At 41.2% G+C, this 13897-nt stretch overlaps 1 protein-coding gene across 2 annotated transcripts in view; it reads right to left on the reverse strand.

The window, feature by feature from the left end:
* The window catches only part of DUSP10 (dual specificity phosphatase 10), a 72721-nt gene that overhangs the window by 17689 nt on the left and 41135 nt on the right, over positions 1–13897 (reverse strand). Inside the window, exon 4 of one of the 2 annotated variants that reach the window (XM_049868270.1) lies at positions 9960–11144. The exons of the other annotated variant lie outside the window; for it this stretch is intronic. Within the exon in view, the coding sequence (XP_049724227.1) occupies positions 10879–11144 (266 nt within the window). The 3' untranslated portion in view covers positions 9960–10878. Of the gene's footprint in view, positions 1–9959; positions 11145–13897 lie in introns of those variants that run through there. 2 annotated transcript variants of the gene reach the window in all.

Raw genomic sequence — 13897 nt, forward strand, 5'->3', positions numbered from 1 at the left:
ATTGTCTCCACATTGCACAAGACATCATGTAGGTACATTATATTAATGATATCATGCCAACTAGACCTGGTGAGCAGGATGTAGTAACTATTCTAGATAACTTGTTAAGATACTTTCATACCAGTGGGTGTGAAATAAATTCCACAAAAATTCAGGGCCCTCCCCCAGTGAAATTTCTAGAGATCTAGGGGTTTGGAACATGTCAAGAAATTTCTTTTACGTTGCTACATCCAGTACCTCCTACCACTAAGAAAGAGGCACAATGTCTAATGAGTCTCTTTGGATTTGGGAAGGAGTATAGTTTTTTTTTTTATAGGCCTCATTGGCCATGCTGCTATATATAACCCATTTACAGTGTAACATGAAAGGTCATTAGTTGTGAATGGGGCCCAGAACAAGAGAAGGCTCTACAAAAGTTCCAGACTGCAGTGAAAGCTGCTCTGACATCTGCACCCAGTATAGCCGATGGTGGTTGAAGTGTTTTTATTAGACAGGGATCCTTTATTGGGTCATTTAACTTATAGGTGAATTATAAAACAGATATTTAGGATTTTGGAGCAAAATTACGACAGCTTTTGCAGAAAAATGACTCTTTTTTGAAAAGTAGTTTGAAACTGGAAGTTCGATAATGGGCCATCAAGTTACAGTGCAGCCTGAGCTATCTATGATGAGCTAAGTGTTGTTTGACCCACTAAGCTAGACATGAATAACAGTGGATAATGGATAATCCCATTATCAGATGGAAGAGAAACAGATGAAATTGGACTCAAGATGGTCCTGAAAGCCCAAGTAAGTGGAATAAGTGAGTGACCTAGATACCCGTAGCCACTATTGCTGCTACCATAGCTGCTTTCCTGTAACTCATATCTTTGGTCTCATGAGAAGTTCCCTTTGACGATGGACTGAAAGACTGTTGGCCTTGTTTACGGATAGTTTTGCATAATATCCTGGTATCATCCAAAAATGAATGGCTACATCACTACAGCCCTACTTTGTGGTTGCCTCGAACAATAGTGTTGAAGGACAGTCATCCCACTGGGGCAGAACTTCCAGCAGTGCACCTGGGTGACTTTGCCTGGAAGGAGAGAAAACCAGGAGCATGAATCTACATTGTTTCATAGATGGTAACTAATGATTTGACCAGATGATCAAGACCTAGAAGAAACATGATTGGAAAATTAGTGACCGGAAAGTATGGAGAAGAAGTATAGAGATAGACCTCCCTGAATGGGCATGGAATGTGTCCCACGTGAATGCTCACCACAGCTCAACCTCAGCATGTTGTTGTTATTAGCTGCCATCTAGTCAGCCCCAACTCATGAAGACCCCGTGCACAATGGAACAAAAGGTTGCCTGGTCTTATACCATCCCCAGGATCAGTTGCGTATTGGCCCATTGTAATCCATAGGTTTTTCATTTGCTGATTTTTGGAAATAAATTGCCAGGTCTTTCTTTCTAATCCATGTTAGTCTTGAAGCTCCATTGAAACCTCTTCAACACCACAGCAACACAAAAGCCTCCACTGACAGGTGGGTGCTGACTGTGCATGAGGTATATTTACCAGAGATCAAACCTGGGTTTCCTGCATAAAAGGTGAGAATTCTACCACTGAACCACCACTGTCCCTCAGTCTCAGCATGTTGTTGTTTTTGGTGCTGTTGAGTTGATTTCAACTCATAACAACTCCATGTAGTGTAGAACTGCCCCATAGGGTTTTCTAGGCTATAATCTCCACAAGAGCAGATCACCAGGTCTTTCTCCCACGGAGCTGCTGGGAGGGTTCGAACTATCAGCATTTTGGTTAGCAACCAAGTGCTTAACAGTTGCGCTACCAGAACTCCTTAACCTCAGTACAGGGGGAATCTTAATAATCAGTTGGAAAAGATGACCCATTCCATGGACCTCTGTCAGATCTCTTTCTCTGGTCACTCTTATCTTTGACAATTGGGCTCATGAATAAAGTAGTCATAGTGGCAGGGATACAGGGTATGTATGAGCTCAGCAAAATGAACTTCCCCTCACCAAGGGTAATCTGGTTACAGCCACTGCTAAGTGTCCAACCTGCCAAAAGCAGAGGCCAACACCAAGCTCCTAAAGTGGCACCATTCCTTAGGGGAATCAGACAGCTACCTGGTGGCAGATTAATTACATTGGACCACTTCTATCACAGAAGAGGCAGTATTCTGTTCTAGATTCATAGAAACTTACACTTCGTATGGATCTGCCTTCCCTGCCTGCTTTTGCCAAAATCAGTATCTGTGGATTTACAGAATGTCTTATCCGCCATCGTGGTTTTCTGTGATGCTTTGATTCTGACCAAGAAACTTATTGTGCAGCAAATGACGTGAGGCAAAAGGCTCATGTTCATGGAATCCACTAATCTTACCGTGTTCTCCATCAGTCTGAAGAAGTGGAACGGTTCTTTTAAAGATTCAGTTATTCTGATAGTTGGATGGAAACACTTTGCAGGGCTAGCAAGATGTCCAACAAGATGTAGTAATTCTCTAAATCATCAACCAATAACGTTGCTGTTTTTCCCTTATCTAGGATTCATAGGCTCTGGAATCAAAGGCTGGAAATGGGAGGAGCTCCTCTCACTATTACCCTTTTTGACCCACTAGCAAAATTCATTCTTCTTACCCTGTAAATCCACCAAGTGTCTTCCAGTTTGTTGTACTGTGCTGGCTTGCATGCTGCTGTGATACTGGAAGCTTTGCCACGGGTATTTCAAAAACCAGCAGAGTCGACCTTGGTGGTCAGGTTTCAGTGGAGCTTCCAGGCTAAGACAGACTAGGAAGAAGGACCTGGCCTTCTACTTCTGAAAAATTGGCCAGTAAAAACCTTATGAATAGTAATGGAATAGTTTGATATAGTACCGGAAGATGAGTCTCTCAGGTTGGAAGGCACTTAAAATACAACTGGGGAAGAGCTACCTCCTCAAAGTAGAGTTGACTTAATGATGTGGATGGAGTCAAGCTTTCCGGACCTTCATTTGCTGATATGGCATGACACAAAATGAGAAGAAACAGCTGCAAACATCTGTTAATAATTGGAACGTGGAATGTACAAAACACGAATGTAGGAAAATTGGAAGTAGTCAAAAATGAAACAGAAAGCATAAAGATCAATATCCTAGGAATTAGTGAGCTGAAATGGACTGGTGTTATTCATTTTGAATAGGACAACCATATGGTCTACTATGCCAGGATTGACAAATTGAAGAAGGATGGCATTGCATTCATCGTCAAAAAGACCATTTCAAAGTCTATCCTGAAGTATAACACTGTCAGTGATGGAATAATATCCATATGCCTACTTGGAAGACCACTTAATATGACTATTATTCAAATTTACCCACCAACCACTAATGCCAAAGATGAGAAAATTGAAGATTTTACCAATTTCTGCAGTCTGAAATTGATCAAACATGCAATCAAGACACATTGATAATTACTGGCAATTGGAAAGCAGAAGCTGGAAATAAAGAAGAAGGGTTGGTAGTTAGAAAATATGGCATTGGTGATACAAATGACGTTGGAGATCACATGATAGAATTCTGTAAGACCAACGACTTCTTCATTGCAAATAACTTTTTTCAACAACATAAATGGTGACTATACACATGGACCTTGCCAAATGGAACACACAGGAATCAAATTGACTACATCCGTAAAAAGAGATGATAGAAAAGCTCAATATCATCAGTCAGAACAAGGCCATGGGCCAACTGTGGAACAGACATCAATTGCTCATATGCAAGTTGAAGTTGAAACTGAAGAAAATTAGAGCAAGTTCTTGAAAGCCAAAGTACAAGCTTGAGTATATCCAACCTGAATTTAAAGACCATCTCAAGAATATATTTGACACATTGAACATTATTGACTGAAGACAAGACTAGCTGTGGAATGGCATCAACGACATCATACGTGAAGAAAGCAAGAAGTCATTAAAAAAACGGGAAAGAAAGAAAAGGCTAAAATGGATGTCAGAAGAGACTCTGAAACTTGCTTTTGAATGTAGAGTAGCTAAAACAAAAGGAAGAAACAATCAAGTAAAACTGCTGAACAGATTTCAAAGGGCAGCTCAAGAAAACAAAGTATTATAATTACATGTGCAAAGACCTGGAGATAGAAAACCAAAAGGAAAGAACATGCTCAGCATTTCTCGAGCTGAAAGAATTGAAGAAAAAATTCAAGCCTTGAGTTGCAATATTGGAGGATTCTATGGGGAAAATATTAAACAACACAGGAAGCATCAAAAGAAGATGAAAGGAATACACAGAGTCACTATACCAAAAAGAATTGGTTGACTGTCAACCATTTCAAGACATAGCATATGATCAAGGACTGATGGTACTGAAGGAAGAGGTCTAAGCGCCACTGAAGGCACTGATGGAAAACAAGACTCCAGAAACTGACAGAATACCAACTGAGATGTTCCAACAAATGGATACAGCACTGGAGGGGCTCACTCATCTATGCCAAGAAATTTGGAAGACAACCACCTGGCCAACCGACTGGAAGAGATCCATATTTGTACCCATTCCAAAGAAAGGTGATCCAACAGAATGCAAAAATTATCAAACAATGTCATTAATATCACACTCAAGTAAAATTCTGCTAGAGATCATTTAAAAGCAGTCACAACAGTTCATCAACAGGGAACTGCAGGAAATTCAAACCGGATTCAGAAGAGGGTGTGGAACGAGGGATATCACTCTTGATGTCAGGTGGATCCTGGCTGAAAGCAGAGAATACCAGAAAGATATTTACCTATGTTTTATTGACTAGGCAAAGGCATTTGACTGTGTGGATCATAACAAATTATGGATAATAGTGAGAAGGATGGGAATTCCAGAACACTTAACTGTGCTCATGAAGAACCTGTACTTAGACCAAGAGACTTCAAACAGAAGGGGATACTACATGGTTTAAAGTCAGGGAAGGTGTGCATCAGGGTTGTATCTTTTCACTATACCTATTCAATCTGTATGCTGAGCAAATAATCCGAGAATCTGGACTATAAGAAGAAGAACAGGGCATCAGAATTGGAGGAAGGCTCATTAACATCCTGCAATATGCACATGACACAAACTTGCTTGCCGAAAGTGAAAAGGACTTGAAGAACTTACTGATGAATATCAAAGACCACAGCCTTTAGCATGGATTAGACTTCACCATAAAGAAAACAAAAACCCTCACCACTGGACCAATAAGCAATATCATGATAAATGGAGAAATGATTGAAGTTGTCAAGGATTTCCTTTTGCTTGGATTCACAATCAATGCCGATGGAAGCAGCAATCAAGAAATCAGAAGACAAATAGCATAGAGCAAATCTGTTGCAAAAGACCTCTTTAAAGTGTTCAAAAGCAAAGATATCACTTGAAGAACTAAGGTGGGCCTGACCCAAGCCATGGTGTTTTCAATTGCCTCATGTGCACGTGAAGGCTGGTCAATGAATAAGGAAGACCGAAGAATTGATGCCTTTGAATTACAGTGTTGGCAAAGAATATTGCATATATCATGGAGTGCCAGAAGAATGAACAAATCTGTGTTGGAAGAAATACAGCCAGAATGTTCTTTAGAAGCATGGATGGCGAGACTACGTGTCACTTACTTTGCACATGTTATCAGGTGAGAACAGTCCCTGGAGAATGACATCATGCCTGGTAAAATAGAGTGTCATCTAAAAAGAGGAAGACCCCAATGAGATGGACTGACACAGTGGCTGCAACAATGGGCTCAAACACAGCAACAATTGCGAGGGACTGGGCAGTGTTTCATTCCGTTGTACGGGGGCCACTATGAGTCGGAATACACTAAAGGGTGCCTAAAGCCTCCTATGCTGTGGAGAATAAATTCCATTTGTTAAAGCCAGCCACTTGTACTATTTCTGTTATAGCAGCACTAGATAACTAAAACAATTGGGAATCCAACTAGCATTCAGCCACTCTCACGATAAGACTCTGGTTTGGTTTTTGGCAATATCAGCTCTGTTACTACAAGAAACAAGGCTTTCTTTCAGGGCACAAGGACAACTTTTAGGACTTTTATACCGCCCTTGAGGTGTGACTCTGCGGCTTTGAGCTCATTCTCTTCTTTCACCACTTTAGTGAAAAGTAGGACCAACCAACCAGCTTTATACTTCTCATTCTGACAAAAGTGTGGAAAAGTATCAAATATACAATCACCTAGAGCCTTGTCTCTCACAAATCTTTGATCCAATGGTGGTGATACTTTGCATATTTCTATTGCCACTTCACACCTTTTTTTTTTTTTTTCACTTCTGGAGATAGGGTCATCAGCGCCTTTAAGACTGGCTAGACTTGAGAAAGAGCCATGGTGGCGCAGTGATTAAACGCTGGGCTGCTAATCGGAAAGTCAGTGGTTCTAACCCACCAGCTGCTCTGTGGAAGAAAGACGTGGCAGTCTGCTTCTGTAAAGATTTACAGCATTGGAAACTCTATGGGGGCAGTTCTACTCTGTCCTATAGGGTCACAATGGATAGCAATGGGTTTATGAGTTAGACTTGAGAACCAATTCAGAAAACTCCTCTTTACAATTTTGTTCCTCTGGAACCACTCTTTGCTTCTCTAGAGGAGCAAAACCAATGAAGAGCATATATATATACACACATATATATATATATGCACATAGAGATGTTTATTTCAAGAAAATACCTCACAAAGCTGTGGAGGCTGGCAAGTGCTAAATCTGTGGATCAAGCATCGGGCTAGAGGCTTCTCCTGACTCACATGGGTGCAGGGGCCGATGAACCCAAAATCTGCAGGTCAGATGGCAGGCTGCTGGCTCATGTCCCAGGAACCATAGGTCAGAGGAGGATGAGTAGCACGCAGGACTGAGAGATGGGGAGCTTTGCCAGAACATTCATATATATTGGATATACTCCCAAGGAAACTCCCCTTTCAACTGTTTGGCTGGTCCCCTCAGGTCACAAAAGAGAGGATGATTAGACAACATCTGCCAAGCCACTGAGAATCATGATCTAGCCAAGCTGACACATAACCTTAACTGTCACACCTTCCCTCCCTCCATTCTGAATATAACAACTGTCCAATCAGAACATAGAACCAAACATCAACTCCTACTTCCTTAGTTTAGATATTACATATTTAGACAAAGACCTCAACCATAACATGTTGTGGCTTATTTTCAACAGTCGTCCTCGAATATGGTAAAGACCATTACTGCGTGATCGCTATTCCATTTGGCTTGCCACACCTCTTACCTTCTAGACCTGGTTAGAGTGATTTATTAGCATTCTGTCTTGGTCAACTTCTGGAGTGTAACTCAGGCCCTAGTTCTTTACTCTGACATATATATTATATATATTCATTCATTTATTTATACATTTATGTAATCATTTGACAATCATATATGTTTATATGCATAACTGTATTTTTCTAGAACCTCTCATTTTCTCTTGTTTCTCATATTTCATTACCCTTTTAGAAGGTCATATTTCCCCATTTACTGGCAACGCGCGATCTCTGGGTTTTGTACATGTCTTCCTTCATATTTCGCTTTGTCCACGTCATTCGTGTGTCAGCCTCCCTGCCTGCTCCCCTCCCCCTCCTCTGTCCACCCCTGATCCAGAAGTAGCTGGCATAAGCTTTTCCATAACATGTGAACTCTATATCCTGGTTAATATGCATTGATTGGAGAAGTGTTATCTTTTGCAATAGACAAGGAGGATCCGGAGCTGCTATTGTTAAACGTAAGGTAACAATGCCTACTGTATCTTTTTTCTGCTAGGTGTATGACAGATTCATTCTATTAAATAATTGAAATTGTTGAGCATAAAAGAACGCTTGCTGGATTCTTAGAACGATGCCTGCATTGGTCAATGAGATTCTGCTTTCTCAGGAAGACGAACATTCAACCCTTTCCCAGCTTAGCCCTAAAGCTCCTGGGCACCTAGTGAGGCCCAGAAACCTAAGGAGTCTGGTTTATACAGCAATGGCTTGGCTAATCTGTATTATTTTCCTGAAGTGGTTAACATTCCTCGTGAAGAAACAGAGGCTAAGTGACTCGAAGTAGATTAGTAAAAAAGATCTGAAACCCTCTTAGAATTCTTGGTATGCTGGTTGGCAGGATTCCTGTCTGCCCCAGGACAGGCTTTCTCGCAAAACCATGAACTTCGAAAAAATAAATCGTCCCCATGTAGGTAAAGAAGAGAAACTGTATTGCTGTTTTTCTTTTTTTCTAAAAAGAAAGAGAATGAACCTTAAACACCAGCAGAAATGTAACATTTGAACTTCGAACAAAGGAAAACAAATGTCTTGTAAAGCATCATGACTTATCATTTATCAACCTGACTCCTTAAATACACCTAGGAAATTGTCAGCCTGAACAGCAGAAAGCACCACAAGAGAGATTAACTTTTCACTCAATTAACACTTTGTATTAAAAGGAAAGTAATTCAACAGCTCTCAGTTAATTCCCGTTAACTCAGTCTCCACTTTTCCAATAAAAGAAAATTTTAAATCACTGCCAGTAGAAAAGATATTTAAAAAATAAATGTCCAAATATTTCATTATATCATTTGTATGGAAATAGTCACAAAAATATTTAGTGCCAAATGTAGTTATATAGAATTGGACATGCCAGAATTCTTCAACTGTTTGACTCACCCCAGGCAAATTTGAGTTTACCGTGAACGTTTCCTATAGCCAAGTCCCCCAGTTGTTGTTAGGTGCCATCCAGTAGATTTCGACTCACAGTGACCCCATGTGACAGAGTAGAACTGCCCCGTAGGGTTTTCTAGGCCGTAATCTTCACAAGAGTGGGTCACTAGGTCTTTCTCCCACAGAGCTGCTGGGTAGGTTCGAACCATCAACCTTTTGCTTAGCAGCCAAGTGCTTAACCATTGAGCACCGGGGTTCCTTAAGCCCCCCTGGACATATATTTTAATAAAACATAGAAAATGTCCAGATTCTGTTTTTTCCCCTGTCCCAGTCTCCATACTCTGTGGATAGGAACCCAGCTATATATTACCAAGTGTTACTATGGGGAAGGAGTCCCTGAACGGTGGAAATGGATAATGCACTTGGCTGTTAACCAAAAGGTTGTTAGTTCAAGTCCACCCAGAGACACCTGGAAAGACAGACCTGGTGATCTACTTCTGAAAAACATCAGCCATTGAAAACCCTATGGATCACAGTCCTCCTCTGCCATACATGGGGTCACCACGAGTCAGCGCTGACTCAGCTGAAACTGGCAATTGCGGCGAACTTAACAGCACTTAATAACTTATAAAAGGGAGTTCAGTTTGCTGCAAAAGAGGAGGAAACGGCAACTTGCTGCAGCGCACTACGTGCGTTATATAGCAAAGACGCGAAGTGAGCAAGGGGCAGTGAAGGGACCTTTGAGACCCCTGTCGATCAAATAGCCACTAGGAAGGTCCCTGAAGTTCTGCTTCATCTTTCAGTGACCTGGTCACCAAGGCCCAGAGGTGGGTGTAAACCTGTTCCTACCTTTAAGGTGACTTTACTGTGAGGCTTTCTGAAATTAAGAATTACATTTGTAGATGGGATGGCAGGGTTGGGGAAGTGTAGGAGATAAGTAGGTAGATCAGTCTTGGAGCTCTTTTGCTCCCTTGCTAATTCTCTCTGCTTCACAAGGAGCAGAGAGTATTTTCCCTTCCTCATCTCCCCGTCTCCATACGGGCACTGTACTTCCAGCTCTGTCATATGTACAAGTTACAACAACAAACCAGACTATGTCACCGATGGTAAGAGATGCTTGAAGTGGAGTTGAGGAAAAGGGGTGGGAGGGAGGCACAACCCAAAATGAATTTCATTTATATAATGAAAATAAATTTTTACGCAATCAACAGAAACACACCGAGGTTTTTTTGCGAAAAATATTTTTTAAATAAATTTTTGTCTTTTTTTTTTTTTTTTTTTACATTCTGATATACATATGTAACAAGGTTTATGGCACTATAACCAGAATCAAATCGAAAACAAAACAAAACAAAATTGAACAAAGGTACAAGATGGGGAAGAAAATAATTGGTTTTGTTTAATTCCTTGCTATCTCCAAGCTGGCAAATTTGCACTATTTGTCTACTATGAGGCTGCCAGCGCTAACTTGTTTGCACACTGAAAACACCACATTATTGCACAAGAAGCCAGTGAAGGCACATGGTATAATGGTCAAGTTCCTTGCTACTAAAAAAAAAAAAAAAAAAATCTCTTAAACCCAGAGAGGAGAAAAAAAAAAAAAAAAAAAATCCAGAGTATGAAACACACAAAATCAACAGTATCCTTTGTCTCTTTAAAGAATGTGTGAAGGAAGGGTTCTCAGACAACTGTAGCTGCCTGATCTTTTCTTTGCACCAGTGAGCACTACAGGGCTTGGCTGGGTTGCGTTTTGTATTCTACGTGTACGGCCTGGGCAGACCTCAGGCCTTCACGACTCAATGTCTTTTCTCCTTACTTTTGGTTCTTTGTCTTTGTCAGATGTAGCATCTTCGGTCTATGAGCCTGCACAGACTATTTCGTCACAAACTCTACAGATAGCTTAAAAGAAAAGGGGGGAGAACCAAGTTTTACTATATTTTTATTGTTGGCTTAAAAAAATGACTTCTTTAGCCTCCCTGTTTTATCAGTTTGTGGGAAGCGAATCCTGACATCAATGGCATCAACAATGATACCATTGGCATCGAAAGTTAAATTCTTCTCACACGTGTAAAGAATAAAAAGTTTCTGAACAAGTTTGTTTCCATCCACAAACTTTACCCCATCCTAAAAAAAAAAAAAACAAAGAAGAAAGAAAGAAAAAGAACATCAGTCCTCCTTTCTCTTCGTCTTCTAATGAAGACCAGGAATCCTTTCCCTCCAGGCTGCAGTCACACGACCGTCTCCACGCCCATCAACTTTGGTGTAAGGATTCGTGGTGTCACACCGTTGTTTAAGTCTTCCTCAAACTCCAGCAACTGTCCCATGAAGTTAAGGTTTGGGGAAATAATTGGTCGCTTGCCTTTGACAAACTTGTAAGCGTCAGTCATGGTCATTCGAGTGTGCTTCATCAAGTAAGCGATGACAATGGTGGCAGAGCGGGACACCCCCGCCTGGCAGTGGATAAGGAGCCCCTTGCCACACTGGTGAGCTTCCTCTGGAGAAGGGTAGGAGAGCAGGAGTGGGAGGGGAGGAGGGAGCGAGATGGAAGGAGAGAGATTAACTTTTGTTTAGAACTGACAAGGCCATATTTTGTAGAGAAAGAATACATTAAAAAAAAATTTTTTTTTAAAACAAGTATATGTTACCAGTTAATTTGGTATGTATATGTCAGAATCACAACGGGCTAAAAGCAATATTAGCCTGCGTAAGAACCTGCCTTCTGCTTCTTCTACATTTAAAAAGAAGATGAGGTAGAAGAATCACTTGTAGCAACAGTTTACTTCACAGATGATAGCAGCAGACTGAAGCTGGACTACAACGCAGTTAATTTACATGGTCAACAAGCTACTGATCAAGTAGCCCTTAATTGCCATGAAAGGAACCCTGGTGACACAGTGGTTAAGGGCTCAGCTGCTAACCAAAAGGTGGGTCGTGGAAACCCACCAGTGGCTCTGTGGGAGAAAGACATGGCAGTCTGCTTCTATAAAGATTACAGCCTTGGAAACCCTATGGGGCAGTTCTACTCTGTCCTACAAGGTCACTACGAGTTAGAATCGACTTGACAGCAATGGGTTTTAATAGCCATGAGTCAGGACAGCAGCTAACAATAATAGTCATTTAGTCTCTCTCTCAAATATTTTGTTCTTTTTTTTTTTTCAAACTCATTCTACTTAAAGAGAGGGAAGGAGGAAGGGAAGACGAGATGGAGAGAAGGAGGGAGGGAGAGAGGGTGGCAGGAAAACATACACATCCACACACACACATACACAGTATATGGTTCCCCTTCTGATTAAGGATGTTGATTCCAATCACCAAGTTGTACGACTTATCAAAACTAATGTTACTAACACTAATTCTCCCACACGATGGAGAAGATACCATTTATTTCTTTATACTATATAATTGCTCTGTACAGGAACTGATACTACATGAACAGGAGTTTCAGTCTTACTAAATCTTGACTAAGGTTAAAGGAACAAAGCTCAACTAGAAACTTACTATGTTCAGCTTCTCACCAAGAAACCCAATAGTTGCAAAATGAACTAAAGACTTGTAGTACACAGGTTCAGGGTACCCCGTACATCTTAACCGTTCAGCCACCTTCACATCCAGGCCTGCTGTTCCAACATGGCGGCTATGTGGAAGACGGAGGAATTCCTGTCATGGCTCAGGATCCATCAGGAAGATGGAAGAATCCCAGCCATGGCTCAGAGCAATTGAAAGAGGCACTACTGTATAAGTTTTCAGATAGACATATTAAAAGCTCTGGAAAAGAGCTTATGGGCACTGCCTGAACGGATTCTTACTGATTCTTCTAGATTAAAAGGCATCCCATAGAAAGCTACCCTGAATGAATGCCAGTTAGATAAAGAGGCAGGGAAGGGGAGCGGGGAAGAGAGGAGAGTTTTAACTAAATTGCTTTTATTGGCTACCCACCAATGGACCAAAACCAAAAACATGATGTAAGTGTTCACCGTAAAAATCTATAGATTAGGCAGACATTTCAAGAAGTAAGGTATCTCCCATTTTCAATTTCTTCTCTTCAGCACACACTATTTATCAACCTCCAAACTGAGACAGGGTAGCATGGTGGTAAGAGTATGAGCTGCAAAGGGCTACGGTGGACTCTTGGTTGCATACACTCCAGCTGAGTGACCTTGTGGGAGTCAGGAGACTCCCCAGAGCCACAATCCCCCTGTCTGAACAATGGGAATAATACTAGCTAAACAGCCTCAGGGACTAGGGGAACAACACCGTCAGACTCAGGGAAGAAAGTAGCATATTTAAAGCCTAAAACTAGACTTTGAGTAGTTTGTACTAGCCTCTTTGTATGATATAATCGTATTTATAAAATCTACTGTATTTTGTCTAAAACAAGACTAAATTTTCAGTTAATCCAGTGTATAACAATGAAACTACAATTGCGCCTAGGCAGACTCTGATTCTGAATTTGTTCTTCAGGCTAAATGCGGCTTTGCTTTTTTTTTTTTTTTCCCTTCTGAACAAGCAGTCAAGTCTGAATAATCTACAAGGAATGTGGGTGATTTGGTTGAAATCCTCTTAAAACAGGCATATCTTATGCTACTTGTTAAATGGAAAACAATTTCCTAACTTCCCTCAGCTGGAACTAAGTCGGATGAAACTGTACTTGGACATTATATATCAACCAGGAAGTTTCTCATCTACTTGGTGACACATATTCCTTCCCTGGGAGCTCAAGGTTTGGCTTAGGTATTATTAATAATCCGCAGTATCTCTGCATCTTCAAGCGTTGCCAGTTGGGAACTAATACAGCATTGTAAACACTGCCCCAGGGTGTTGCAGAAAGGCCTCTGGCCTAAGAGCCAAGAGTCTTGGGTTCTGGTCCCCTCTCTGACATAAAAATTCCTACGACCTTGGAGAAGTCACTTTACTTCATTGAGTTTGGTGACCACTCAGAATTTCCTTCCCAACTAAACAAGCCATGGTCCTGAGTTTAAGGGGTCGAAGGCACAATTAGCAAGGAAAACAGCCGGGCAATGTGACCAGAGCTACCTACCAATCTAGAGCAAATCCACCAAACCCAACAGATGTTAAGCCCAAGGCTTTTTTCAGGCTTTTTTTCTGACAAAACCCTTTGCCGGCAAGTCAATTCCTATCCGTAATGACACTATGGGACAAAATAGAACTGCCCCCATCAGGCTTCCCAGGCTGCAGTCTTAACGGGAATAGATTCACATCTTTCTCCCTAGGAGCGGCTGGTGCGTT

Source organism: Elephas maximus, chromosome 24 (genome assembly GCF_024166365.1).
Source record: "Elephas maximus indicus isolate mEleMax1 chromosome 24, mEleMax1 primary haplotype, whole genome shotgun sequence".
In the NCBI taxonomy this organism is placed as follows: Eukaryota; Metazoa; Chordata; class Mammalia; order Proboscidea; family Elephantidae; genus Elephas; species Elephas maximus.